Genomic DNA, 27,247 nt, shown 5'->3' with positions numbered 1-27,247 from the left:
CTTCACTATATGTATTCTGGCTACCTCGCTTTTGTTAGCTGTAAAAATGGTTAAACTTAATTTTCAGCTTTACTTTTAGAAAGACCATGTGGACTGGGTTGACAAAAGTCAGTGGTTAAAAGATGTAATGTACTTAAGGGTATTTATTTCTAAAGTAACTTCTGTGCCACAGTGGTTGCTGTTATCTTGTTCTGTTGTAATCATGCCGTGGCAGCTGGACTCGTGAGGGAAACTATATAGTCATAATCAGGTCAATAAGTTCAGAAGTATACCGTTATCTTTTTCTGCTTGTCCGTAAGAACAACAAAATATCATGTCTTACATCTCCACATATTCTGTTTGCTTGTACAATAATTTCTCATCTACGTGCACAATATGTAAAGTGCCCCAGGTGACGCATTTCTGTACTGGCTTATTGTATATTCTGGCAGCACCACGAGAATGCAACAAAATGGAATAAACTCATATACTCTAGTATATATAATAATGGCTGGTCTTGATGGGGCTGGTTAGATGAATGGACGTCTTGAGAGGCACGGGTGAGTATTTAGTCTACCTTCCTGTATGATGTGGTTGTCTTAAAACTCTCCTTGCTAACAGAGGAAGTCTGTTAAACAAATACCCATCAGTACAAAACTTTTTGATACAAAAAAATCGAATTCTTATTTCCTTGTGCCTAAAACACTCACATGAATGAATTCGTCCACTGAAGTCAGTGGAGGCGAAGATGTGGTTTAAGTTGTACATTTGCATGGATATTTACTGTACTGGGGCTAACCAAAATGTAATGATCAAAATGTCTGAAATTATTGGCACCTGGAAAACTTGATCTAAAATTATAGAGCTTGTTTGGCAGTTACAGCAGGCACACCATCTGCAGCAGCGTGGACTAAATCATCTAGAGGACAACAGCGAGACAGCTGTACGTACCCAAGAGCATTGCACCCTTGTTTTGTATGCATACAATAGAGGTAACACTAAACAATATTTTCTTATTTGTAGGAGACTTTAATTTGTTTCCTTGCTACCAAAGAGCATCAGGGGACTGCTGAACCTAGGAGATACTGGGATAGTCATTCAAAAGTCTGTGAGTGGCCTCAGCAAAGCAGCCACTCTGCTAAAGGAAGAGACGATGTTCCTGATCATGGGAGCAGTAAAGAGGAAGAAGGGCAGCCAAAGGTAATGGGACAGAAGAAAATATGGTTTAAGGAATTTAGAGAGTGAATTGGAAGATGAGTGTTTATGGAATGAGGAGTCTACTTGTATTTTTCTTTTTCAGTGACTGAAAGTTGGTTTATTTGAAGCAGAGCTTGCTCCTGAACTTGAGGACAACTGCATAAAAAACTGGTGCTTGGGGATGACCGACATGAATTTTCTGGTTACCTTGGCTTTCCTCATTTTCTGGACTGGTTTGGGTCCACTTGTGCTGTAGAAGAGAAGGAGAAAAAAATAAACGCTCTACTAGTCTTGGCTACCTACATAATGAGGCCAGGCTGAAGTGAAAAGGGAACATGGCAATGAAATTATTTAGTTTACACAAAAGGGGAGGAAAGACCTTGTGACTGGACCTGGAGGACTATGACATATCAATTCTATATTTGGGGTTTTTTGGAACAGAAACTAGAACAATTAATTTAAAAAAAAACAACCAACCAAACAAAATAAACCCAGACAAAATGCAGAATGTTATACATTAGAAATAAAAGGGTTGTAAAGGTTTCTCTTCCCCCCTGCTAAATGCCCTTACAGACTGGGCCTTTCCTTCACATTTGTTGCTCTCATTCCAGCAACTCCGTGACTTACTTGCTAGCTTCACACATTCCCACTGCATAGGAGGCTATTTAGGACACGTCCTACTGTCGCCCTGGAGGCCTGGCTGAGTGACCCCCCCTTCCTTCTCTGCAGGAGCCTCAAAACTGGTATGCTTGCCAACGGTTGTCCCTCTCCACCCTGTCTCCTTCTCGTGGAAGCCTTTCTGACGTGGTGCTGCGGGTGGAGGGGAAGGGCCTGGCATGAGGAGGGTGTCCCAGTACATGGAACAGTTGGGGAGCAATACAGATACCCTCCACTGCAAACATCATTTGAGCAGGCATGGAGTGGCTAGAATGGAGTCAATGACACTGGTATTCTCGGTTTCTTCCCACTCCCATTGGTCATTTCAACCACCTGAGTATAAGCAGCTAGGAAGAACTGCAAGGAAAATACTACTATGCATCACATAAAGTACATTCAGAGCCCTTCTGCATGTGCAAGGCGGTGAACGGCTCTGCTTGCGGAAGGGGTGCATGAGAAAACAGAAAAGTCTTTGTGCAGATACCTTTCATATAATAAACCCAGATAATGTAACTGAAAAAAAGACAATAAGAAGGCTCTATATCACCTAAAAGAAGAGATTATTCACTGTGTCAAAAGAAGAGAATGACTTTGAGAGAAGGCAGGGCTGGCATTAGAAAAAAGTTTGTAGGAAGAAAGAAGAAGACCTGAGAATGGAAGTTCAAAGGTTCTTACCTGAGATGTGAAGAAGGGGTCCACAAAGATGCCAGAGGAGAAATGTGGACCATGACAAAACAAAATATTTACTTAAAATAAAAAGGAACACAAATGCTGTCAAGAGGTCATGAGATATTTCACTTTTTTCCTGTTCTGCATACCCGAAGATAAATGTCTATGTTCTTGCAGCATATCTGGGCATTTTTTGATTATCACTGACTCTTATTCAGCTCTCAGCAGTAACCAATGAGTCTGAGCAATCGAACTGGACAGGAAGAAGCAAAGAATTTGCTGACCGATTTCTTCCTCCTGACATGCAAATGTGCCTTTTAAGCAGGAACCAGTATCTTCATAAGACTTTGGTCTTCAGCTGCTTTCCCTTACCCTCACGTCAAGCAACATTCTGTATTATTAACATATATAAATAAATAGATACCTGTGTTTCATTGTCACTCTTCTGTCAAAAGTTAGTAGTGAAGAACATGGCTGAGATACAAAGAGATGCCTTTGGACAGATAACTCAGCTGGCCCAGCTCCTACCTAAAACTTTAGGGAAGCTGAGGTAGGTTCAGTAGTCTGGTGAGCTGAATATCAAGATTTGCCACTGCCTAAAAGGTCCTGTCCCTTCCTCTGTTTATGTCCTCTCTCACTGATGTTCTGCTGTTTAACTTGTACCAGCACGAGGGCCCATTGGACCTCTCAGTCTATGCAACTGACTTACCTGGCAGAAAACCAACCCAGCTGCACAGTTTTTTCTCATGAAAAGATCTAATGAACACCACCACAAGGTAAGAAGAGAGGAAGGGAAAAAGCAAGAGCAGAGGTAAGGAGGAGACACTAAAGGCAGGGGAGAGGGGAGCAAGTGAGACCTTCCCTTTTCCATTACTAGAAATGGGAATTACTAGACTGACTGACCTGCCCATGGAACTGCTGGCCTAACAGCATCTTTCTTGGGGCAAAACATCCAGCAACCACAGCTCTTAACACACTGATAAAATTTACAGACTAAGGATCTGAAATGGACCATATATTGACTCTACATATATATAGACTGTAAATCCTATGATAAGTAAACACATTGCTTGCATAATCCAGATAATTTATTGCCTCTTACATAAAGACAAAATATCAAATAAATTGAACAACAATGAGAAGCAAAACTAAAAGGGGAGTCTCCCGTAAAGCTCTTCTCCCATTAACATCAATTGTTTTACTTTCCAAGGATTTGCAGAATCTTCTCTGCCAGCCTGCCTGCACTGCGAGCCAAAATCGGAGAGCTGAGCCAAAGAGGGATTAAGACATGAATCTTTGTTCTCTGGAGCGCTCTGTGGAACAAAATCACAATATCATTAAGGCTTACAGTGTTCTATGAATGGGAAAAGGGGAGAGAGTCTGTTTTTTTACTATGCTGGGATTAATTTAAACTTCAGTAGTATCAAATCTTCCAGTGTGCAGAGCAGTAATGAAATGTATTTCTCCTATATTCTTCACTCTGTGCCAGTCTTCCCCATTCACTACTTATAATGGGAACACACACAGGACTGAAGATACTGCAAATCTAATTGCAATCTGGATTGAATTCAGGATGAAGTAAAAAATGGCGGAGGGTGTGGCTGAGCAGGCTTTCTCCAGCACAGTTTAACTAGATGTTTTGCTTGAATATTTACAGTGCTATGATGCCTATTGTACATAGTGCTTTTATCCAATATTTGAAGTTAGTGAGACTTTATGGCCTTTGCCATAGTTTTTAGCATGCTAGAAAATAAAAAAAAGAAATTAAAGAGTTGACCATAAACAATGAAAATTGCATATAGGTTTGCACTGTGAAGATGACAGACATGATTACAAGGACTTGACTATCCTTTCATTTAGAAATGATCTGTTTGAGCTTATTTTTCATGTGAGCTCATTTATCACTGAAATGGTTGCTTGGACACTATACTTCGCAATTCGAAACTTGCTCTAGAAAAGAGCAATTGTGAACAGGTTTTTAAACATATTCTTGGTGGCCTCCATACAGTGAAATTATTGATGCAAAATGGTTTTTATTATATCAAGTCCTGATCTACAAGCACTTATATCTGGACTTAACTTTATTCAGAGTTGCAGAATGATTCACATTAGATTTCCGAGTGAAGGTAAGCATGCATAAAATGGATCTATTCAGCTGGTCTTAAATTCCTGCTAACTTTCTCTGCCTAATATTTTCCTCTGGGTTGGCTCCTGGCAAATATCTATCCAGGTCACTACTTAGACCATGGAAATCATTCTTCACTGGTCACTAGCTTTCATCACCGAACAAACACCGAGACTTATGTAAAATGGAAGCTGTGTGAATATGAACTGGATTGCTTAAAACCCCAGTGAGATGGCACTTTTTAGCAAGTCTTGTGACTTTCCTCTCACCTTTTCTGTGCCAGGGTATCTTTAAACACTTAAAGTCTATTCCAGATGATGCAGATGGAAATAGGGTTCTGGCTGCGAGCACTGGAGATCGCTCCTGACAGTCATGGCTGGTTGGTTTTGGCAGAAGCGATCCCTGCAGGATCTTGCCTCATGCAGAGCAAGGCAGGAGTTGGCTGCTGCAGCGAGCATCCAGGCAAGCCGTCCTGAGTGAGTGGAAGGAGCAGGCAGAGGTAAGCAGGCTTGAGAGCCCGTAATCCGCACAGCAGGAGCAGCCACTGGAAGGAACAGGTCTCGAAATCCCAAATAGGAAATGAATACTAAATTTGTTTTGTATGTCAGAAAGAGGAGATCTGCAGCTTTCTGCTAAGAATTCTGAACTATGTACACATACCTGCGAGTATAAATACTTAGCTGGATATTTCTGATCTTACAGATAATTGTGTTCTGCAGTTATTTGAATATTATGCACTGAAGAATCTTTCTTGAGGAGTTTGAGACCCAGGAGGCCTGACTCTATATCCACTTATACCCTTTTCTTAAGCAACTAGTTAATGTCAGGGGAACTGGTCCCCATTTGGAATAGTCCTGGCTTATTTTCTGAAGTGTCAGAATGTGATCAGATACGTCGGCAGACATGTAAGCCCAGAGATGTGTTGGAATCCTGATTCAAAAGATGACAGGAATCACGTTCATTGCACACTAGCTGTGATTGAGAGAAGTATTTACAGCTTAAGAAATGTGCATTACATACTATCGTCATGAAAAGAAACCACAGAACATAGGGAAAAAGCCATCTCACTCCTTGGAACATCTGGAAAAGCAGATGAACAGAAGGCTGATCCCCAGGAGTATACAGGAGGCAGTGATCTGCCTGCCCGCTACTGATATCCTTCAGATCTGTTTTTGCAGTATCAGTCTTGGTACAGCAAATGAGTAAAAGCTGTCAGCTTGTCCTGAAGACTTGGGGCCCATAAGTGATCTTAGAGTTGCAGGAAGGATGAATGGGCTGTGAAATGTAGGGGAAAATGTGAGGATAAAGAGCCCACTTCCGAACTGGAAAGGGGGAAATGACATTGGGCTGGAGGGAGTGCGTGGTTACTTTCTGTGCTGAAGGTAACTGAGGGAGCAGAGGGTGAGGACAGAGACGATTATTTTGTTCTGGTGTGGGACTCTAGCAAGGGGGTATGATCTCCACATCATGAAGAGACCTTTAAACCAAATCTTTATAAACTGGTTTTAATCAAGTCTTCTAGCAATAGCACGTAAAACTCTGATTAAATTCCCCTCACTAAGAATCTGGGAGAAGTTGACAATCATGCAAATGCCACCCACATAGCTGGTGGTTGTGGGCCCAGAAATCAGGGCATGCCAAAAACCACAGGACAATCTCTTAAACAATAAAGCAACTCTACTGTGCTCTCCTCTTCTGCTGATGGGGTTACTGTGGCTCCCAGGATGTGGAGCCACAGTATGTACTTTGAAGGTACCAGCTCCCTGGCTACTGCTCTCCATTGTACAGCATAGACCTACCCCAAAGCCAGCGGCAGGGAACCCATGGTTTTCCAATGTCCACTAGCCAGACTTTTTGGCTTGTCAGAGGCTTTGCAGCACAGGCTGGCTGGAGCAGGGCCTGAGGATGTGAACTGGTGTGCTGGGAAGGAGGGAGCATGAGCAACATGTCTCCAGAGAGCAGAGATGGGAGTTTCTGTGTGAATGGCAAGCACCTATCACTGGATTCCTGCTGAGGATAACCTGCGAGTCTAACTTAGACAACTAGAGCCCCAGACAGAAAACTGAAATGCAGTGCATGTGACAGCTGAGGTTCTGCGCAAGGTGTTGAATCACTTTTACGGCATTTTTCTATATGTGCAAATTGATGGTTTTAGTATGGAAAAAAAAAAGGATTTGAAAGCTGAGTAAACACCAACACTTCAAACAAATATATACTCTACTCTTTGTTGCTGTATATAGGCCTCTAACTTGCTAATGCTGCTGCTGAATTATGTAGATTGACTCAAAATTATCATAACAATGCTCATTTCTTATATATGAGGCAGTGTAGGAAGAACTCTTCCTTTTCAAAAGTAACTAAGGATGGAGGATAAAATAGGCAACTTGTGTACAGATATTTTTCGCTAAAAGAACTTGATTATACGAGAAGTTTAAGTCTACAAAGATAACAGAGTTCCTCAACTGTTGCCATCTGTCTCATCCCTCTCCTGTGTCAGCAGGGGGAAGTAGTAACTAAGACCTTCTGTGGCTTAGATACTAAGTGCTTTCATTGGGGTATTTTTGTCCACCCTCCTTTCTTTCCCTCTTTGACATCACTAAGAAGTTTTATTTATACACTGCTATGAGATATTATATCTACTGCGGAAAATTACTGACAACTGCTTTGTCAGTGACACTTATGTCCAAGTAAATCTGCTTCCCTTTACAACTTTTTTGCTAATCTGGATTAAAGTATTGCAGGTGCTGCTCAGATTTCTAATGCCTGCAAGATATTAATATTGTTTCAATTAGACTGATTGCTGTAACAGCAGTTTTCTAAAAATTGCAGTGATGGTGGCTTCGAGGCATGCAGTGTGAGCAAGGACACTCTTGTTCCCCATCCAGATCTCCCGTCTGCGTCTCCAAACCCCGTTCCTGCTCAGAGCTGAGCTAGTTTAGCCCCACCCTCTGAGCAGTCCAGCCTTTATTTATATGAAATCTGTGGTCCAACTGGCTTCAGATGGCGTGTGTATGTGCGTATGCCTGCCTTCTGAGTGTGTGAGACGAGCTGGGATCATGAGCCAGGGTTGTTCCAAGTGGTTTTAATCAGCAGCCCATTAGAGGAGAACGGAAAACTTCTAACAGGATAAGAACCGAGTAAGTAAACCTAACTTTGAACTCGCAATCTGGACAAAACAAATGCAAACGAAAATCTTCATAGTCTGTCAGTTTTCAGATAAATGATCACTTTTAGAAAGAAAGCTGTGCATGCTGACAGGAAGGAGGCAATTTAAAAGGACTGGAATGAAGGAAACTGTAAAAACAAAGTGGGAATTGAGAATGCAAGAGAGAAAAAAACAGCAAACGATTGTTCACGAAGTTGGTACATGCTCTCACTCTTTTCAGCTGTGGACAGGACGTGTTAAGCTTTAACCTTTTGCTTTTTTGGATACTATTGTCTGGCTGAGTGGTTCCTTCTGCAAAGAGGGTGAAGATTTCTGCTCCTCACCTGTCTGCCAGCAGGTCTGTTCTCCCGAGAGCGCAGTGTGGAAGAGCTCGCTACGGCTCCTTGCAGAACGCCCCATGGCACACTGCTCTTTGCCGCTGCTCACTTCTTGTTTTTTCACAGGTTTTTCCCGTACCCCCATGGGAGGGTACTTCCCAAGCCTCTGCGTCTCTGGAACCCATGACTTCTTGCCAAGCACCAGGAAAGCACTCAGCAGCAGAAATGGGGAAAACTCTCACTAGTTTTGGGTGAAGCGTGCCTTTGACTTTTTTTACCCTGGCAAGACGTGGCAACTTGGACTGCATCTGCAATGTGGCAAAGGGTGAAGTGAGGACGGCAAAGAGGCCATGGTTTGTGGGCAAGTCCCCAGGTGCCGCAGGCTTTGTCGCCCTCGTCCCTTCCTTCTGGCCTTAGTGGTGGCCGTCTGTCTGTTCTACCAGACCCTGACTCCTCTCATGACCAGCAGCATCCTTTCGTCAGTCATTAATGGGATTGCACCCAACAAACTGACTAAAACACAGCAAGGAAGACACAAGGAGATCTCCCCAAGCAGCACTCACTGCTTCCACCCCGGCAGTAATTCAGAGACAGTGAAAAAGGTAAGTCAGCTGGAGCAGAGTGCTGAGCAATAATTAGCAAAGCGAGGGTAGCGAGTCTGGCAGGATCATCTGAGTCCAGCTAAAATTAGCCTAAGCTTGGAAGTCTGAGATCTGTATACAAACAAATGGGTGATCTAATGACAGCGGCATATGTGCAAGCACATCTCCCTTACCAGCTCCTCAGTGTGGTGTTATTAACACAGGAATCCTGAAATCTTTGACTGAAACATGGCATTGCTCTGTGACTCCAGGGAGATTTCAGTTTGCTGCACAGACCGTATTTTATTTTGGCTTTAGGAATCAGTTCAGAGGCTTTACAGTACGGGCACGTAAATCAGGAGCCAGCGGGATTTCAAGAAAGTGACTGAGGCTGTTAATTAGCACCAGGACTGCAGCTGCCCTGCGTTCAAGTTAGCTGCTGATCAGTTTTGAACTTTACTGGGATTCTGCTGAGAAGCTGAATTTAACTGTATTTGAGAAATAAAAAAATGCTTTTCAGAATTTGAAATCACACTATTTACTTTGGAATCTTTGTCCCACAAAATTTACTTTGTCCTTAGGTTACCTGACCTCATGTTTATTTTGTATAGGATTCCTAGAATGAGTCTTAAAACCTAACAAATGCAGACACTGTTATTTTAGTTGGAAAATGTGGTTTGTTAAATGGTCCAGACTGAGGCAGTTATTTTTACTCTGGAATCTGTGATCAGCACTAGCACAAATGTTTCAGGTTTTCTTCAATCCTATAGAGGGCTGCTAATAGTGCAGCAGATATCTCACTGTGAAATTATCATTATGCTGGCATTTTATATACAACTGTCTCAGGACTACAAACATTAATCTGTGACTTCACAGATTATGGACAGCATCCACATAAAGCAGCTCAACTTTAAAAAAAAAATTAGAAGGCTGCTTCTTTGATTAGACAGGGTTCAGAGTCTGAAAGGTCAGCAATATTGATTTTAGAAGAGCAGTTGTAAAGTGCATCTTCTGCAACAAACAGTCTCATAAGACTTAACCTTAAGTCTTAAAAAATTGATTTTTTCTTATGAAGGTCAGAGAGAGAAGTCTTTTGAGTTGCAGAAATCTACTCCATGCTGCATTTGTCATAATTTTATATTTTAATGACCTTCTAGTACACTAGGTACCCAGATTTAGATTTGTTCAACAGTGTGACATGGAGAATTACAGTTTAAAGGGAAATAAACACAGCTGACAGATGCAGGTCGCATTGTGTTACAGCTTTTGACACTTAGCAGTCCATTCCTTTTTACTCATTGCTATTGTAACGGCAAAGGACATTTCATATCTTACCTTGGGCTACCGAAAGTCTGTAAGAACCGGTGAAATAATGGCAAAGTTTTGCTAGTATGCTGTTTGGCTGAAAAAATCTGTAATTTCTTCTTTCCCAATTTGCCTGAGAAAAATGCAAATTGACACTGAACTTGGTGTGCTGGCTGTGTGAAACGTGAAGGAAGCTTATGTTTTTACTACATGCTGTACTTACTGCCCTCCAGCTTGCACAGTTGGATGTGACTATCACACGCATATGCTGAATCTATAGTACAGATGTAAATGTGCATGATAACCCTTATAGGTATGTTTTCCAGGGCTGTGCTACTCTAACACATTCCTCTTCAAGTTCTGAAGACCACCCATAGCTGGCTCCCTATTTGTCTTGGAAGTTTCCTCTAGAGCATGATGAACAAAATGTCTTGCACATGTTGGGATGTGACTCTAAGTTGCTCTCCGTTTCTAGAAAATACTCTGCTGGTTGTGTGGGCTGAATAATAACTCAGGGAACAGAAAAGACAAACATCTCTAAAAATCTCTACCACTTTGGTTTGAGAGTGTGCTCTTGAATTGTCTGGTTTTGCCCACTGCTTGTTCAGATAACTGAACTGTTATCTTGCTTGATTTTGTTGGGTACCCAGTAACATCTAAGACAGATGTCATGGCTGAAACTTTACACTATTTTATTTTAGTCACGTGCCCACCCACAGTAGATAGTTTGGAAACAAGTTTTCATTAGAGCTCTGGCTTAAATATGCATGTATGAATCTGGAAAAATACTTTAAAATATAGTCCAAATTACTTACATTTTTAATTAACTAGCTACACATGTATTCTTATTCTGTAAATAGTCCAGCAAGAAAATTTATTAAAAACAGTGCAGTTAAACAGTGCCTTAAAGCAAACGCTGCAACATTGTTTATGCAATCAAAGTTCATGAATAAATTTTAAGGAAAAGAAGACCCTGCTGGAGATAATATTCTTTAGATGACACCCAGTGTTTCTGGGTTTTAAGCCATAGTGTCTGTCACACTGCAGAATCTCTTTTGACTGGGTAGGGGCAGGTTTAATTCTTGCTTCATTCAAAGGAACAATCAGTATTGTATTGAGCCTGCTGTGAGATTTGGTTATGATTAGTATTGCATGAGCAAAATCCCCTTTCAAAGTCTGACAGTTTCTCCATTCAGAGTATGCATTGCACAAGTGCCTCAAAAAAAAAAAAAAAAAAAGCTGTCACCTTTTATGAGCCATTGGGAGAAGAGGAGGGGGAGATCTGAAAAAAAGTGCAGCTTTACCACTGCATCTGTGATCTCAAAATTAGTCTTATTTTGGAAGGGAAAGTTCCAGGCAATGCAGAAAAAGCATGGAGCTGGAAATTGCCAACTTGATCTGTAAATGTGTCTTTAACTACATCCAAGGTGCCTTGGGATGGAGCCATTACTGTCAGGCACATAGTGCAAGCTGTCTTTTTCAAATTGAAAAAATGCAGAGTTCATTACTAGCCTAGAAAACCTGCCAGAACTCAAAGTACTTCTCTCTCAGGTATCACACATTACAGAAGTTTTAAAAGCTGCTGGAGAGATGGTCATGTAGCCTTATTTTCATATGAACAGAGGTCAACATTTTATAGTATAAAATCAAATGTTAATATCCACAGCCTGGAAAATAGAAAGCTTATTTCTGAATCTCCAGCACTAAAGGCATGAGAGGGAGATACCACATCCAGCAGCAGGTTGTCTGCAGGTTCGGCGAGACACATTTTCCTCCTGCATGAGGAAATATTTGCGAATATATATAGCAGAGAGCTGGTGGTGGAGCATCTAAACTGAAATAGGTATCAACAAAAAAAGCCCATACAAGCCCTGTGTAGGTTTGCCTGGCATGATATCATGCCAGAAATACCTTTGGTACCAGACAGATGTAAAGCTGTTACACTCATCTTAAGTAATTCAGCTCTGCTTCTCTGCCACTTCTGAGAAGAGCTAATTAGCTGGTTAAGCTGTGTTTCCACTCTCTGAATTAATTCAACCAGAGCCAACTTAGGTGTCTCTGCACAGCAGTGTGTTTTGCCCAGGTAGACGTAGCACCTTTGCTATTGGGAGGAAGCAGTGAGACAACATTGCTCATGTGCTAGGCACTGTTTCAGCATACTAGATCTCTAGCCATGGCCAATGTATAAAAAATGAGATTTTAGATTTTAAGATGGGTATTGAAGGAGGTTATTTCATGGATACTCACAAGAGCCTTGCTACGTCCCCTGGCCATTTAAGGACACCTGAGAAAAAGAAAACAAACAAGACATGCAGCTGATTATATTAGAGTTTAATGAGTGGGTGAGGCTGGCATCTTAATGAACGAAAGATAATAGGTATGGTGAAAAAATCTGTCTTCACTTTCAAGGCCTTCAGACTGCCACTTATGTTTGGTATAAAAGATATATCTCCAAGAGGAGCTATAAGGAGGTGAGCAAACAGGAAGAATGAGAAAAGGTTTTTTGTGGCTTCATTCAGAACAAATAGGATAGGATATCATTTACTGGGAGTGGACAGTATAAAAGGTGCACGATAATGACAGCTTGATGTGCCCATATCTCAGAGATACTATGTAGAAAAAGGAAAAAAAAAAAAAAAAAAGTAGTAAATAATAAAGAGAAACATCATATTTTAGTCCTAACCAAGATCTAGAGGAGGATTCAGCTGAACCTCTTGCACATGTTACAGGCCCAGGTGCCTGTTTTTGAAAATTTATATTTGAAAATTAGGAATGAAATTACTGAAAAGCTGAGAAATTGTTACTAGAGCTTTAGAAATCAGGACATCCAGAGTGGAATTATCCTCTCTTTATTTGAGTGCTCCACTCTATCTTGATAGAGCCAGAAAGCTGGATTTCATAGTCAATGGAAATAACTGCCTCTAATACAAAATCCATCATGACTTAATGAAGACATTTAAAACAAATCTGATGAACTTCACCCTCTAAAGGCATATGTCTGTTTTTTTTTTTTCTATTGATTTTTTGGATGGAATATACTTGCTTCAGTCAGAATAAGGAGGGAATGAAGGGGGCAGGAGAGGAAAGTCATGGAAGAAGGCATGGGGAAAGGAGGCAGAGTAGGGAACTATGGCTGCAAAGTAATAGTAGCCTCAGAAGGCACAGAAGAGATTGTGCACAGAGGAGGCTGGATTTGTGCTGGGGGAGAGAAAGGGAGATGGGAATGGAAATGGAAAGAAAAGAAGACAAAGCTAGTGGGAACTTTTGAAATGTAAATATGCGAAAAAGGAGAAATGAAGCTGAATGATTGAATGAGAAGGGGTGATTTTTGCTATTATGCAGAAATGGAGTGTGGTGAGAGCTCTGGATAGAAAAGATTACATTATGCATAATAAGCTTTGATACATTTTTAAAGTAAATTTAATCTTAAAAAGGATATTTATTTTATAGAATACGGTAGGGGGATGCGAACTCTTTTCTCCACAAAAGAACAAAGAACTTTGCTAGTATGAAACCTCTGTTAATAGAAAGCAATCGACAGAAGGTATGGTATCAGCAACTGCTTTCCTTGGAACGATACCACATTCACATGGCACCCTACTAAAGCAGGACATTTTTTCCCCCTTTTCAATGTAAAATGCAAAAGGCACTGAGGAAATAGTTATTTTTACTGTGCCGATAGCTAGAGAGATTTTGGTGATAAAGGGCAAGGCTATTGCAGTAGCAGTCAGGAAAGAAGGGCAGGGTGCAGACTCTTTGCAGGAAGGGAACTTTGAGAAGGATGCATCAGCAGCAAATGGGAAATGGAGGCACAATCTCGCTCATGCACTTCATTGGAGCCCTTTCCTCAAAGTAGCTGTTTTGATAAGATGGTAGGATTGGCTCATCGTCTGTTCTCAAGACAAGGCAGTTGGTACCGTGAACTATATGTAATCATGAAGCAAAGGCATTTTGATAAAACAGCTCTGTACTTCCAGCTCAGAGTGCTGGTGTTGACTATGCAAATAACTCCAGTTTTGCTCTTGGATTTATGAAGTCATCAGAAACCAGCTATTAAAGTAGTGCCAATAATCTAGTTGCTTCTTCTGTATTTATTCAGCAAACAATTGGAAGCAGAATTACATTCCAACCATTTCATTCTACAATCCAGTCCTGTCTGATTAGGAAATCTAACAGAACATAAAGCCAACACATTTAAATGTCCTGCAGAAAGTGAAACAGGAAATTAACTTCTCTGTTACTTCTTGATACAGGAGCTATGTGCACTTCAACTATAACAGTAGTATGAACAACTTACCATTTCTCTGAACTTTCATGCAAACATGAAAAAGAATTTAAAAGTCACATTTGGAATTAATAAAGGTCTGCACAGTCCTGTAAATGAATGACTTAGGGCATTAGAACCACATGCTAGGTTTTTATTCTTGTTACTCTTATTAATGCTGTTTAGTATTAGTGCAGTAGTTTCTAGGAGTCCCCCTCATGGATTTCTTTTCAGTGTTGTTGTGCTGGGTGGTATTTAGCAGCGAAGGTAGATCCATGCTTCCTTTGCTGGCTAAATGGGAATTTAGGCAGTTTGCTGCCTGTGAATATTGCTAGTAGTGCCAGAGTTGTTTATGTAAGGCTGGTTCTTTTTCGTGGTATCTCTGTTGCACTCCCCTTTCATACAAAGGCCTTTTGGTTCACTTAGTGGCTCCTATATCTCTTTTGCAGCAGCCCAGTACCTGCAGAAAGCAGTGGGGTTAAAGCAAGCTGCTGTCAAGTTATTTGAAGCTATCAGATAAGACTGACATTGGCTAGCTTGGTGTAAAAAAGTGGCTGCCCGTCATCAACACAGGGACTAACGCGACCAGAACTGGGTAGCTGAAAAGATGATTCACAGTTTTTGAGTTCTTTCCTGAGACAAGCATAGGCAGACATGAGTTGGGCCATTATATTAGGAAGAAGGATTTTGTTTCTGCAGTTGAAGTGATGGTCAATGAAATTCTATGGCAACAGTTCAAACTGTGTATTTGTTTCCTTGCCAGGCAGAGACAAAGCATCAATATTTATGGAATTATCCAGTCTTCTTGGAATCTGAAAAAACGCCAAGGAACTGTTTTTCTCTCCTCAACTTGAAATATCTTTGCTATTTTCTTCTTGGCCAAAACAATGACAGTAGTTATATATTACAAGATTCTGTTACTGACCAAATTTCGGATTTTTGGAACAACCCAGAAATTCTGTACAAAAGAGGAAAGCTTCAGAGACTAATACAATCAATTATATCTTTATACATTCATAACCTAGAATTGGATAAACTGGTTTCAAGCAAAATGTCAAAACATTTTCTCTTTAACAGAGAACTTCACAGCTATGTGGGACTTGCAGGCAGACAGAACTAAGAATTGCAACTCAGATAATAGATGACTATTTTCAGTCGGACAAGGATGATTACGTAATTCTTGCTTTTTCATATTACATGAACTGGGCTGTTTGTCTCATTTGTTAAGACCTCAGAGGAATATACATTTGATTTAATATTTTTTTAAAAAATCTGTAATAAATTTTATGGAGCTCATTTTGCTTTCTTTTGTGTTTTTCATGTTATTCTATAAACAGAAAACAAAATTACAAAATTCATTTTTATGCATTTTTATTCACTTTACAGCCCATTGTGGTTTGTTTATACCAGTTGTTAAAGCTGTGGATCATCTGTGTAACAGTCTATTGCACTAAAACGAGGTCAGTGACTCAGCTAAGTGCAATGGTTTGCAAGCTGTAAGAGCAGGTATATCATGTCAAAGCTGACATAGGCCTCATCCTAAATCATATGGGAAGTCTCAGCTTTTCTGTAAAGCCTCATTAATTTCAGTGGAGACAGCCACGCTATTCTCTAGGTAAGACATGGGCCACAGATGTTCTTTACCAATCCCTTTCACATGAGGTGTATTGAATCTGTAATAAACTGACCTGCTAATAAATAGCCTGAGACTTCAAACTGGCGAAAAGCTGAAAAATGGTTGGGACATGAAAACATTTGGCCATTTAACAATTATTCTCAAATATTCAAAATGTTATGGATCCATTTTTTTCATCTAAGCCTGCTGCACATTAAAGTTATAGGAATGCCAAAAAAATCAGAACCATAAAACATTGAAATATGTGAACAGTTTATTTTCATCTATTGCACTCTGCTTCTTTTACACCAGCTCTCTGCCCAGACTGCATTTTTATGATTGAGAAACATTTTATGAAAACCAGCAGACTCCTTAAGTGTATATACATGACTGCTATTACTATAATACTGGAAATTCTGAAATACATCCAGTAGTAACTAGATCAGCATGGCTAGTGATGTAAGGCATTTTATGTAGAGATTTGGAAAAAATTATGGAATCACTTGCTACAAGCTTGCAGTGGGACAGAATTTTTTTATTCCTTGTAGCCAACGGGGAGTTTAAAACAAAACAAAAAAACACCGTACTTTGCACTGGCTTGGCAAGAAAACAGAGAGGACACGTTGCATCTTGTAACCCAGACTGCAAATAGCTCTGAAAGGAAAAGGCAGGGGAAATAAATTTGGCAACACTATGCATGGATCTCAAGCAAGCACCGTAAAAGGTGTTGAACTACTTCATATTATTTAATAGTACCAGATTAGATATCAGGTCAAACTGTTAAATTTAGGCCCCTGAATTGTTTCAGTGTCCCAAAGATCCTGTCATGGCTTTTTGGGAAGACAGTGGATAAAAGCAGAGCCACGAAGATGATTAAGGGAGTGGAACATCTCCCTTATGAGGAGAGGCTGAGGGAGCTGGGTCTCTTTAGCTTAGAGAAGAGGAGACTGAGGGGTGACCTCATTAATGTTTATAAATATGTAAAGGGCAAGTGTCATGAGGATGGAGCCAGGCTCTTCTCAGTGACATCCCTTGACAGGACAAGGGGCAATGGGTGCAAGCTGGAACACAGGAGGTTCCACATAAATATGAGGAAAAACTTCTTTACGATGAGGGTGACCGAACACTGGAACAGGCTGCCCAGAGAGGTTGTGGAGTCTCCTTCTCTGGAGACATTCAAAACCCGCCTGGACGCGTTCGTGTGTGATATGGTCTAGGCAATCCTGCTCCGGCAGGGGGATTGGACTAGATGATCTTTCGAGGTCCCTTCCAATCCCTAACATTCTGTGATTCTGTGATTCTGTGAAAAGCGCCTCGTGCCTACTGCCTGGGAAGCTGGGGGCACAGGCGAGGGTGTGTCCCCAGCCAGGCCTGCTCAGTCCCTCCCAGCCCTGCATCAGGAGGCTTTGGACACTGGCAGTCTGAAGGATTTTTACATGCCTCGGGGCTGTGTGTCCCAAGGAAAGCCCTCTGGGGCAACTAGTGGTGTACTCCGTGCACGAAGACCATCGCAAGCCCTCTGAGTGCCTGTGGAAGGCGGCTGCTGGGAGCTGGCTGCTGCGTAGCCCCTGTGGAGCCACTCAGGGCCCTTTGCCTTTGTGTTTTGTGGAAGTGGCCTAGGTTACCACCATTGCTTGAACTTCCTTTTTTTTTTTACACTACTATCAATGTTCTCTTGAATATTTGCCATTGCCAAACTAGAGCGTTGTAAACATTTCTGCTAATCTCCAGGGAACTGGGAAGGATGCTGTCTGCATCAGCACTCACGTGGCGGCGGGAGGGAGAGCCCCCTTCCCCTGGGACATCCTGCCGCAGGCGGGCTGGTGCGGACTGAGGCCTCTGGTCCCAGGGACCGTGGAGTCCTCGGGGCCCTCGGGATGGCTCAAGGCCCTTGGTTCCTGTCCCCCTGTGCCTCGCTGGTCAGGAGGCAGGAGCAGCGGGGGACACAGCTTGGCCCCCAGGCCCAGCCGGCACCCAGGGCTGCCATGGGATGTTGCAGCAGGCATGGGCTGCGAGGCAGTGGCTGGGCTGGGGTGAGCCCTGCGAGAAATGTCCTTGGAGTACTGCCCGCAGGGGAAAATAAAGCCATTGCTGGGTGCTTGAGGCAGAAGCTCTTAAAGATTTTTTGAAGCAAAATGCTTAAGGAGTGATGTTGCAGGAGGTTTCGTTTTTGCAAAGAAAGGTGGTTTTTGTTAGCATGAAGAAAGCGTGATAACTGTTAGTGAGGAGGGGTGCACACGAAATGCTGCCAAGTCCCAGGTGGGACCCTCGTGCCAGGCAGTAAGCACCCTTAGCCGCACCCGGAGGGACGGGAGCAGGACAAACTGTAATCGCCAGCTAAAACCGGACAGGGATGTGTCCTGGGCTGCAGCCCCTCTGCGCTCCTCACGTGTCCTCAGTTCACCCCACAACACTGGCCCTTGCAGCACACGTGGATGGAAAAATGGATTTGCTTGCAAAATAAAGCAAGAGGTGTCTCTCTCTCCTGATGTTCTTCCACAATGCGAGTGAAATGGAAAGTGAGAAGTATCTGGCTGGACTGCCTGGTGGAGGAGGGAGAGGGAGCACAGGAAGGGGGGCCCGGGCAAGGGCTGGATTTCGGAAGAGGGAGGGAGGGAGGGAAATGGAGAGGACAGGCTGCCAGTGGCTGCTGGCACTGCAGGAGAGCAGGAAAGAGAGAAGATAAGAGGAGAGGAGGGAGGGGCAAAGGCAGAAGGGGAAAGAATGGCAGGTGTTGCAGTGGGGAAGGGCGATCTGAGACACTCTAACACTGTGCTTGCCACTCAATTAACGTGCTCTAAAAATGCTGGGATGCTAGGGAGGACATCTGACAGGTTACCTAATGCAGTTCCTGTGACTTCATCCTGGTCTATTTGTGCTTCTGGCCAGCACATGATCAACCCTTACTTGAATATCCCAATGCCTAAAGTAGTTCTGAGTTGCACATTTAGCAAATATATGTGGAAGACTCTGACAGTGTTGTATTGAGATATTTTTCAGGGTCCCCTCATCGGTGAAACTAACCCTTTCCACAGGGGATGTCTGCTCTGGAGCAAAAGCAGACATGGCATTAGAGGCTCTGGGCTCTGATATAGTTTGTGCTCCTCACTGCCTCAGAGAAGCTTACACTTCAGCCAAGCGTAATGTAAGACTGCATCCTGTAATTAGGGAACAGACTGCTGAGAATCATGACTTTATCACTAGATCCTAGGCCTATAAAGAACTGGACACATCTTGAATGACATTTGTTTATGTCAAAGCATCTGCCTCTTTTCAGTGTGGTCTACTGTGCAAAAAATGGTGCTGCCTTATTTGTGTAGCACTTCCTATCTCCAGTGATAAGCTTACTAAAATTAGAAGATATGGAATAACTTAGTTCTTAAAGGACATCATAGTGCTGACTACTGCTAGGTTGAAATTCATGAACTTGACAGGAACTAATTTCATGTCCTGAATTGAATCCCTTAAATGCTGGTATGTTTCAATCCTAAAGACAAATATTTTTCACCAAAAGAAAATCTTGTCTGTTAATGGTGTTTTTATTGCAAAAGAACAGCTAGACTATTCCAGACATTAGTGACCTGTTTCCCACATGGAGCATCGTATTTTTATGCCTTATGTAAGACATAAGATATCCCTCTTTCCCAAAGACCTGATGACAGTGGCCCCGTAATTCACTCATTTCAGAACTTCATGTCAAGCTCACACTATCTCTGTGTGTTTGGGATGGCTCTCTTCCATTTTTGTTTGCAAGAAGCTCATATCCCAGTCTATTATACAGACGAAGGGTTTTCTCTAGATGCCATTGTCCCTAGGCACTGTGTAGGAAGACAGTGAATGGTAGACATCCCAAGAGTTCCTTGGGATTCATTGGAGACATCATAGACCTTTCCACTTGCTCCTATATACAAGCCTTTCTGCCTGTCCTCCTGGGCTGGATTGTGTTGGACTAATAAGGCAATAAGGTAATGGCAAGGTTACATTTAATTTTCTAGAGGCACAGCAATCTACAGTACTGTTTAGGATTCTTCTGCATGCTTTTACCTCAGTACCCTTCTTACTTTTCTTAATTACTCTGCACACCAGAACTCAGACTGCTGCACTTACTATCTGCATAGGACCCACGTTCTTTGGAACAGTTAACAGGGGACCCACCAAGTCCTCTCTGCTAGGTGACCCACAGATCAGCATGAGGCCACAGTCAAAGTCACCTGGCAAGTACTGTTACCAGCTCACCAGAGCAGGCTGTGTTTCAGCCAAAGGTGTTTCCATGAAGGGAAGACAATGGTTTAAAGATTCTCCATTGCTACCCTGAGCTTTCGAACCCTTGCAGTATCAGTCCATAATGAAGGTAGAAAAAAATGGAGAGGCAGATAAAATGGAGTTTGTGGTCAGAAGTCCCTGATATAAAGAGAATTCTTAAATTATACCAGAAATATTTCCCAGATTGTCACAGTAAATTACTAGTTTCTTTTTGTGAAAAATAACAGCTATATATTATACTGCTGAGGAGTGTCTTATCTTACAACCGTTGTGTTTGCTGTAGATCGATGACTCCATTCTGCAGTACTTTGGAAGCCATAGGAGAAGAGCAGTTCTATACGCACCTCCTGCCCACCGTGAAACCGATCGTCAGCTCTGTCAGCGCATCCTGGCAAAACATGGATATACAGTGACAGTCCTCGAAAACAGGAGACTGATAGAGGATCCCAGGCATGAGGGCCCTTATCACAGTAAGAATAACTGGACTTAGTTAATTCATTAACTACTAAATGTTAGCTATTGATCCAGCATTCTTCCACAGAGGTAAATCTTATAAACTCTGGATGGGAGTAAGGATATTCTAGCCCTTCCCAGTTATGCAGCTAATTTTCCACAATTAGATTACTCTTTCATTAGATAGTTCCTTCTGTAAAAAATGCAGCAGAGTGATTCATCATAGTCCTGACAACCAAATCACATCAGTTTGGTTCCTGATGACTTCTCGTACCAACTTCATCAATGTAATAATGGAGTGATTTTCAGTAGAACATTTCACAAGAAAACAAATACTTGTTACATTTGGTTCTTTCTCATTTTCTTAAAGAAAAGCTGTATGCATGAAGGTACGCTTTTTCCTTCAGTAATGTTTCGATTGTTCTGTAAGCTTGTTAAAGAACACGGTACAAAGAAGTGCATTTTGCACTTGCAGCAGAAGCTGGGGTAAATTACTGCTGGTTCTTAGTTCCTGTTGAAATTTGACCCACAGTTAGAGCAGGCTACTGAAAAAGCTTGATCTGTCACAGAATGGACTATAGGTTTGTGGTGTAGGGTTATACTGTGCCAGATAGAGGAGCTTTGGGCACCAGTTATATATACTGACCATGTTTAAGTGCTCTTGGACACCTTAGAAGTATGAACAGAAACTGTGATCTCAATTTGGTCTTCTGTTGGAAGTCAATTCTGGAACTAGAAGACTTTGAAAAAAATACACAGGCCACCATTCTGTCAGTAGGAAAATGGTGTGGTTAGTTATTTCTCACGCTAAAGGGAGTGCCACCTGAATCATTCATGCTTGCAATACATGCCTGGGGTTACCAGAGAGCTCAGTTTTGCTTTATGCTTTAACCGGTCAGAGTAGTTTCGTAGATGAAAAACATAATTATTTAGCATGCTTGAGGCTGCTCAAAATTCCACCACTATTTCCAAGTTTCTTTAAGAAACTTTCTTGAAAATAAGGAACATGCAGTTTTCTTGCCAGGCTGTACCGAGAAATAGTAAATTGTCTTCACCTTGGTCTTTTATTTTGATCTGGTTTCATAGGCACCTTTCAGCCCCTCTTTGCCTTGAGTACTTTCCATCCCAGAGTGACAAAACACAGTGTGTCCACAGGTTTTTGCCAATGTCAGATGGGCTGTGGAGAAAAGATAGCATCTCTGGGGAACATGTGCACCATCTCTGTGAAATGCTTTTGTTTCAGATGGCCAAGGAAGTGGGTATACAAAATTCAGTTATGACTTACAAAAAATCACTGTACTAGATTTTGCTAGAGCGCTCAACGCAGGTTCACGTTCTCCAATACAGGTTTTTACCCTCCAAACACTGCCTCTGCAGAAATCAACTTAACTGTGGGTATTTATATTTTAAAGGCTAGTACCAGTACTTCTTGTAGTATTTTTCCAGTAATGAAAAAAAGAAATAAAAAGGTTTTAGGTATTTTCCAGGAACATCCTACAGCTTCCAGCAGATGTTGAAGTATGTAAAAAAGTCAAATGCTTGCCAATTTAAGGTAAGGAGTAAGACTCCACTAACTCCATTTCATGGCAGCATAAGTCTGCCTTTAACTATTCCCTGTGTTATGTAAGTGCCTAGATTTAAAGTTATGTTTTAAAAACAAGAAGTAAGTAAAAGAGCATGTCTGCATACCAAACCAATGATCTTTTCTTAGAACTAAACAAGTTACACTCAAAGTTATTTTTCTTTGCCAGTAGATGATGGGGTTTACTGTTCTGGATGGGATAGTAGTCCTTATTTTGGAGAAGGGTATTTTGAGCTATGCTTTGTCATAATATTTTCCTAATAGAAGTATTATAAGTTATTAAAAAATATGTTCCCTGAGGCCTCTATTAAAAAGATATAGATAATGGACTGAGAAATATGGATCATGAATGTTATGAAAAATCTATGAGAAGAGTCATTCCTTCTTACTTGGTATTATTTAGCACGTCTATCCAGTGCTTTTATTTTTGTGCATTCTGTCTTACTCATGTATATTTCAAAGTTCACTCTAATTTTGAAAGGATTTTTTGTTTAGAATGGCTGAGAGCCAAGAGTCTAGCTGAAGTCATATATGGAAAAAAATTCACCAGAAAACATTCCTAACTTTTTTGTGTGGACCGCTATTAATTTTGGGACCAGTTCTGCTCCTGTTTGAAACCCAAATGTGGCAGCTCTGCACACTGATCTTCCAGAGAGATTGTCCACACCTGGGCTACAGCACTGCATTGAGTTTATTGCTGTCAGAGAAAATCGTCAGGAGAACAGTTTTCTTCAGTGGAAATTTTTCACTTCTTACAGACCAACCAAAACATTTTGAGTTTTGGTAACTGGAAAATAGTTGGCTAAAAAGGAAAAGGATACCTTTTTTTTGAGTCAAAGAGACTGTGGTTTATTGGTTTCCTATGAAAAATCTGTACAGATGCTTTCTGCAGTAAAATAAAAATTATTCAAACCTCTAATTTTTCACTGAAAAATAGCTCTGTCAGTAAATTCTCAAGCAGCTTTGGTTGAACAAAAAGTAGCTGTGCTTTCGCCATCCTTAGCAATTGAACCCACATGGAGGGAAAAGCCCATGCACTGATGATATCTCTGCCTGCTCTGATCTCTTTGAGTCTTCCTTTTGCGGCAGCCTTAAATGAGCCAGTTTTTCTCTAAGGTTTAACACGTCTCTTAGTCTGCTGGTAGGACAGAGATAGAGAGGCGGTGTTGTGTTAGTAGCAGACGACAGGATAGTCAGGTTTTGCAGAGAGCTGGGATTGCCAGCATGGGCATGCAGCTGCTGCTGGGGCATGGTCAGTATCTCCAGAATCTGTGGTAAGTCCGTCGTGAAGCAAACAGTTCAAATGAAGTTGGAAAACAGCTGATGAGGAAGATATCAGGTAGTATTGGCCAGCACATCTCTAAATGGTACACTTGTTTTGTTTGCCAGCTAGGCAGAAGAAGGTGTGATTGGTGTGGTGTTACTTCCTTCCTCCTCCTTTTTTTAAAATGTGAGAATCTGCTCACAGAGACATAGCCTCTGGGTCATGTTCTGCCTTTGCTGTAGCCTTGGAGCGGGTTTGAAACTGGTATCACGCAGCTTCACGGAAAATAATAAAAGGATCAGAAGGAGGAGGAAGAAAGCCCCACACCTCCGGGCTTTCTCCTGGGAGACTTTTTGGGCTGAGCCGCACAAGCTGCAGGCCTTGCTTCCCTCAGCCCGGCACAGAGCTGTGCTGCTCTATTGGAGCACAGGATGAGCTGACTGGCTTCAGAGCACCCTTAGGTCCTCGCAGAGTGGCAAACACTGGAGAAGAACTTACCAAATATTTTCCAGTCTTCTGCCTTCTTCCTTGTCCTTCCAGTCTGAGAAGCTCTCATCTCCGGGGCCACAGCGAAGATTAACAGGATCTGTGGGTCCCTACAGCTCTGTGATGTCCTGCCAACATTTTCATAACGTTTTTTGATAGGAAAGTTTTATCTCAGAAATTTGTTGCACTAAAATGCATTTGTGCCCTCCAAAAATAATGTTCCCTGGTTACTGTCTGCTGCCTGAACCTTTCCTGAATTCCATACTTTCCCCAGATAACATCTTCTAAGATAAATAAACTACTTATATCTTTCTTTCTGGAGCCATCAGTTTTTCTGTCCTTTGCTCATTGTGCCTGCTTCATTAGTCAACGGTGAGCCTCCCTTAATAAGCATTGCCTTCATTTCTCAATTCTTCACCTTTACTAATAGTTGCGCAAATCTCAGAAAACTATGGGCTCCGAAAAATGTGTGCAGTTGTGTACTACAAATCTGACCAGCCAGTGTTAACTCGTTCTGCAATAACATGCAAAATTCTGCTGTTACAGCTCACTTCTGGAATGGAAAATGTTCTGTATAACCTTAATGACAGCCAGTCAGTTTGGCCATGGAAAAAAGCACATCTATTCAGGCTGCTGGCAAACCAAGTGCAGCGTAACATTATATGCTCCCTGCACCTTAGAATGTTAATTTTAATAATTTGATGGAAGTTTGTGCAATTGCAATGGACGACTTTAAAAAAATAATCATAAACCATCTTCATAGCATTGATTTTACATGATCATTTCCCATTTTTAGAATACTACAGTTAAGTATATAAACTTTACTATGGCTTCTGTTTGCAGTTTGAGTGACATCCACTGAAGACGAAATTTTAGCCATGCCATTGGAAAGATCATTACAGTAGATATACTGATTTGGTGGTTTTTTTGTGATTTATTGTTCTATAAGTTAAGTATTGTACTCATATTAGCTTTGGTTGATATTTACCTCTTGTGTCAATAAATCTCAATATTTATTTCCACTGAAATCAATACCAGCTTCATGTCCTATTCCTTCACCTGAGATTGTTAAGTGGAGATCATATACTATATATACGCTTAAATTTACATATATTGCAAAGAATACTAGATCGGAAGTAATTTCCTCTTTGCTGACTTTATCAATATGCATTGAATTCTGTTCTGTTTTCTGCCATTTTAAAAGCATGCTGTGTTTAAGTACTTGGCTGTGGAAATTAAGTCCTGGTTCCAGCAACTATGAGGATGATCTGGCTTTTTGAAGAAGTGGGAGCAGTGCTTGGGTGGAGCTGCTCCAAGAACAGGAAGGGATGAGTGAGACAACAGACCCATGGGAGCAAATCTGAGCGAATCTTGGCCCTTCTCTTTATGTGCTGGGGCCAAGAGATCTGTCTGGCATTTAAGGTGGCATCTCATGGTATTACTTAGGTATTACAGCAAGGAATGAATAACTCCTCAGTGTTCAAGCAACCTGAATATATTCAGACTCAACTCATTTTGCTGTAAAATGCTGATTTGAGAATTGCTGAATTGTTATGGCAGATACGGCCTCTGCTGCCTCCCTCATTGGCTCTCTATTGAGTGCTCTGTTGCTTCCTTGTACCCAGCGGTTGCTCCCTGTAAAAGCTGCTGCTTGGGGAATGTCAGGAAGTGTGAGCCTGCAGGAGCAAGCACAGGTGTTCAGCAGATGTGGAGTGATGCTAGCTGCAGGTTTCTGTCTCTCTCTGTATGGTGCATGACTGAAGCAGCAGTTGGGGAGAGATGAAAGAAAATTCTGCTTTGATTCTCCCAAAAAGCAATTTTCCAAGTCAGTCCTTGTCAATTTTTCATTTTGGTTTGTTGGGTATCCTTTGGAAAAAATTGCTTCCATGGGAAGAAAATGGCTGTGTCTGTTCACTTCTATTCACAGTAGGACCAGGAGGCAGAGAAATGTTGCCATACCAGAGTTAGAGATGGAGAAACTAGGATAAAAACTGTAGGAGTCACTGTCAGAACTAGGATGAAATGCATGCTCCTTGCTGTATCTCTCTATGTTATTCCTGTGGCATATTGTATCACCTCTAGTACTCCTCACTATTCATACTTTCGACCAGAGGCTAAATCAGCAAAAGAATCAACTTAATTGCTGACATCTGGCCAGCAGCAAGGTAGGAACTTGCAGAATTGGTACTTCATAAGCGCAGCCAATAATAGTTTCCTCAGGGCTGCTAATTAGTCCAGAGAATAACCTACAGCCATGGGTTTCAGAGGTCCCCAGGGCCATGGTCTGCTGACTGTCAGATATTTGGTTTTCATTTTTCAAGACATACTATATCAGCAAAAGTAGTGAGAATTAGAGGAGGTGTTAGAGACAGGAGGACACAGTGATGCTCTTTCTTCAATGAGTGTGAAGACTGGTATGACTGGGGGAACAGAGGTACTTGTTAACGTTGAAATATTAAAAAAGTCTGCTGCCAAGGAAAAAAAGAACAATCTATTCTTCATGCCTGTGGTAAATAGGACATGAAGTACTACAACAACAACAAAATAGTTAGGTTAGGTATTAGCAAAACTGTTTTGGGGGTAAGGCTAGTGAAGTAATCAAATGGATCCCCTGGAGCTGTGGAGCATTCGATCTTAGAGGTCTTGAAATATTAGGTAAAGTGATTTTATTGAGTATATAAGACTTGAAGTCTATGACTAGCCTTGAGAAAATGAGGCAGACAAGTAACTGAAGGGGGAAAACATAGTTGATTTCTAAAGCAAATAGAGAGATTTCAGGTACAAATCAGCTGTGGTGACTCAGGGCTTTAACTGAGGAACAAGCAATATGTAGTTTACAGCATGTTCTTAAAATGCAAAATATTCTCAAAAAAAACCCAAATCTTTGAGAAAATATTCCTGATGGGAGTGGGGAAAAGGGAAGGGAGCACAAAATCAGTGGTACTTAGAGTATAGCCAGCTGAAGTTTGAGAAGGTAGAAAGCAAATAACATACCCTGAAATAGGGGTGGTTTTCATGGGATGGCATGTAAAAATCAGTACTAAGAGAAATAGATCTCCTCCCTTAGTGAGTGGTTTTCTATGGAGTTTGAAATATATTAACAGGAGTAGGTAGCATTAGTTCTAACTTTAATTTCATTTTTTATTTTTAATTGTTCAGAGTACAGTTAGGAGGAGACCCAACTTGCTGTTTGTTACAGCCTCAAACAAGTTTCCATGAAGTCCAACTAACTTTAGCAAACAATTATAAAGAGTAAAGGCCTCAAGGAAAATTGCTGGTGTGTTCTGTAAACATCTGGTTGCCATTTTCAATTACAAGGACCAA

General features: G+C 41.5%; 1 protein-coding gene across 3 annotated transcripts in view; it reads left to right on the top strand.

The window, feature by feature from the left end:
• The first annotated feature begins 7,650 nt into the window (after positions 1-7,650).
• CPED1 (cadherin like and PC-esterase domain containing 1) overlaps positions 7,651-27,247 on the top strand; it is a 164,447-nt gene continuing 144,850 nt past the window's right edge. For 2 of the 3 annotated variants that reach the window (XM_068402073.1, XM_068402071.1), the window contains exons 1-3: positions 7,651-7,764; positions 8,237-8,712; positions 20,422-20,608. In XM_068402073.1, the coding sequence (XP_068258174.1) occupies positions 8,461-8,712; positions 20,422-20,608 (439 nt within the window). In that variant the 5' untranslated portion in view covers positions 7,651-7,764; positions 8,237-8,460. Of the gene's footprint in view, positions 7,765-8,076; positions 8,131-8,236; positions 8,713-20,421; positions 20,609-27,247 lie in introns of those variants that run through there. The other variant, XM_068402072.1, reaches the window with a different exon arrangement.

This window comes from Nyctibius grandis, chromosome 5 (genome assembly GCF_013368605.1).
Source record: "Nyctibius grandis isolate bNycGra1 chromosome 5, bNycGra1.pri, whole genome shotgun sequence".
In the NCBI taxonomy this organism is placed as follows: domain Eukaryota; kingdom Metazoa; phylum Chordata; class Aves; order Nyctibiiformes; family Nyctibiidae; genus Nyctibius; species Nyctibius grandis.
The sequence above is the reverse complement of the archived record's forward strand: the minus strand, read 5'-3'. Positions and strand labels throughout refer to the sequence as shown.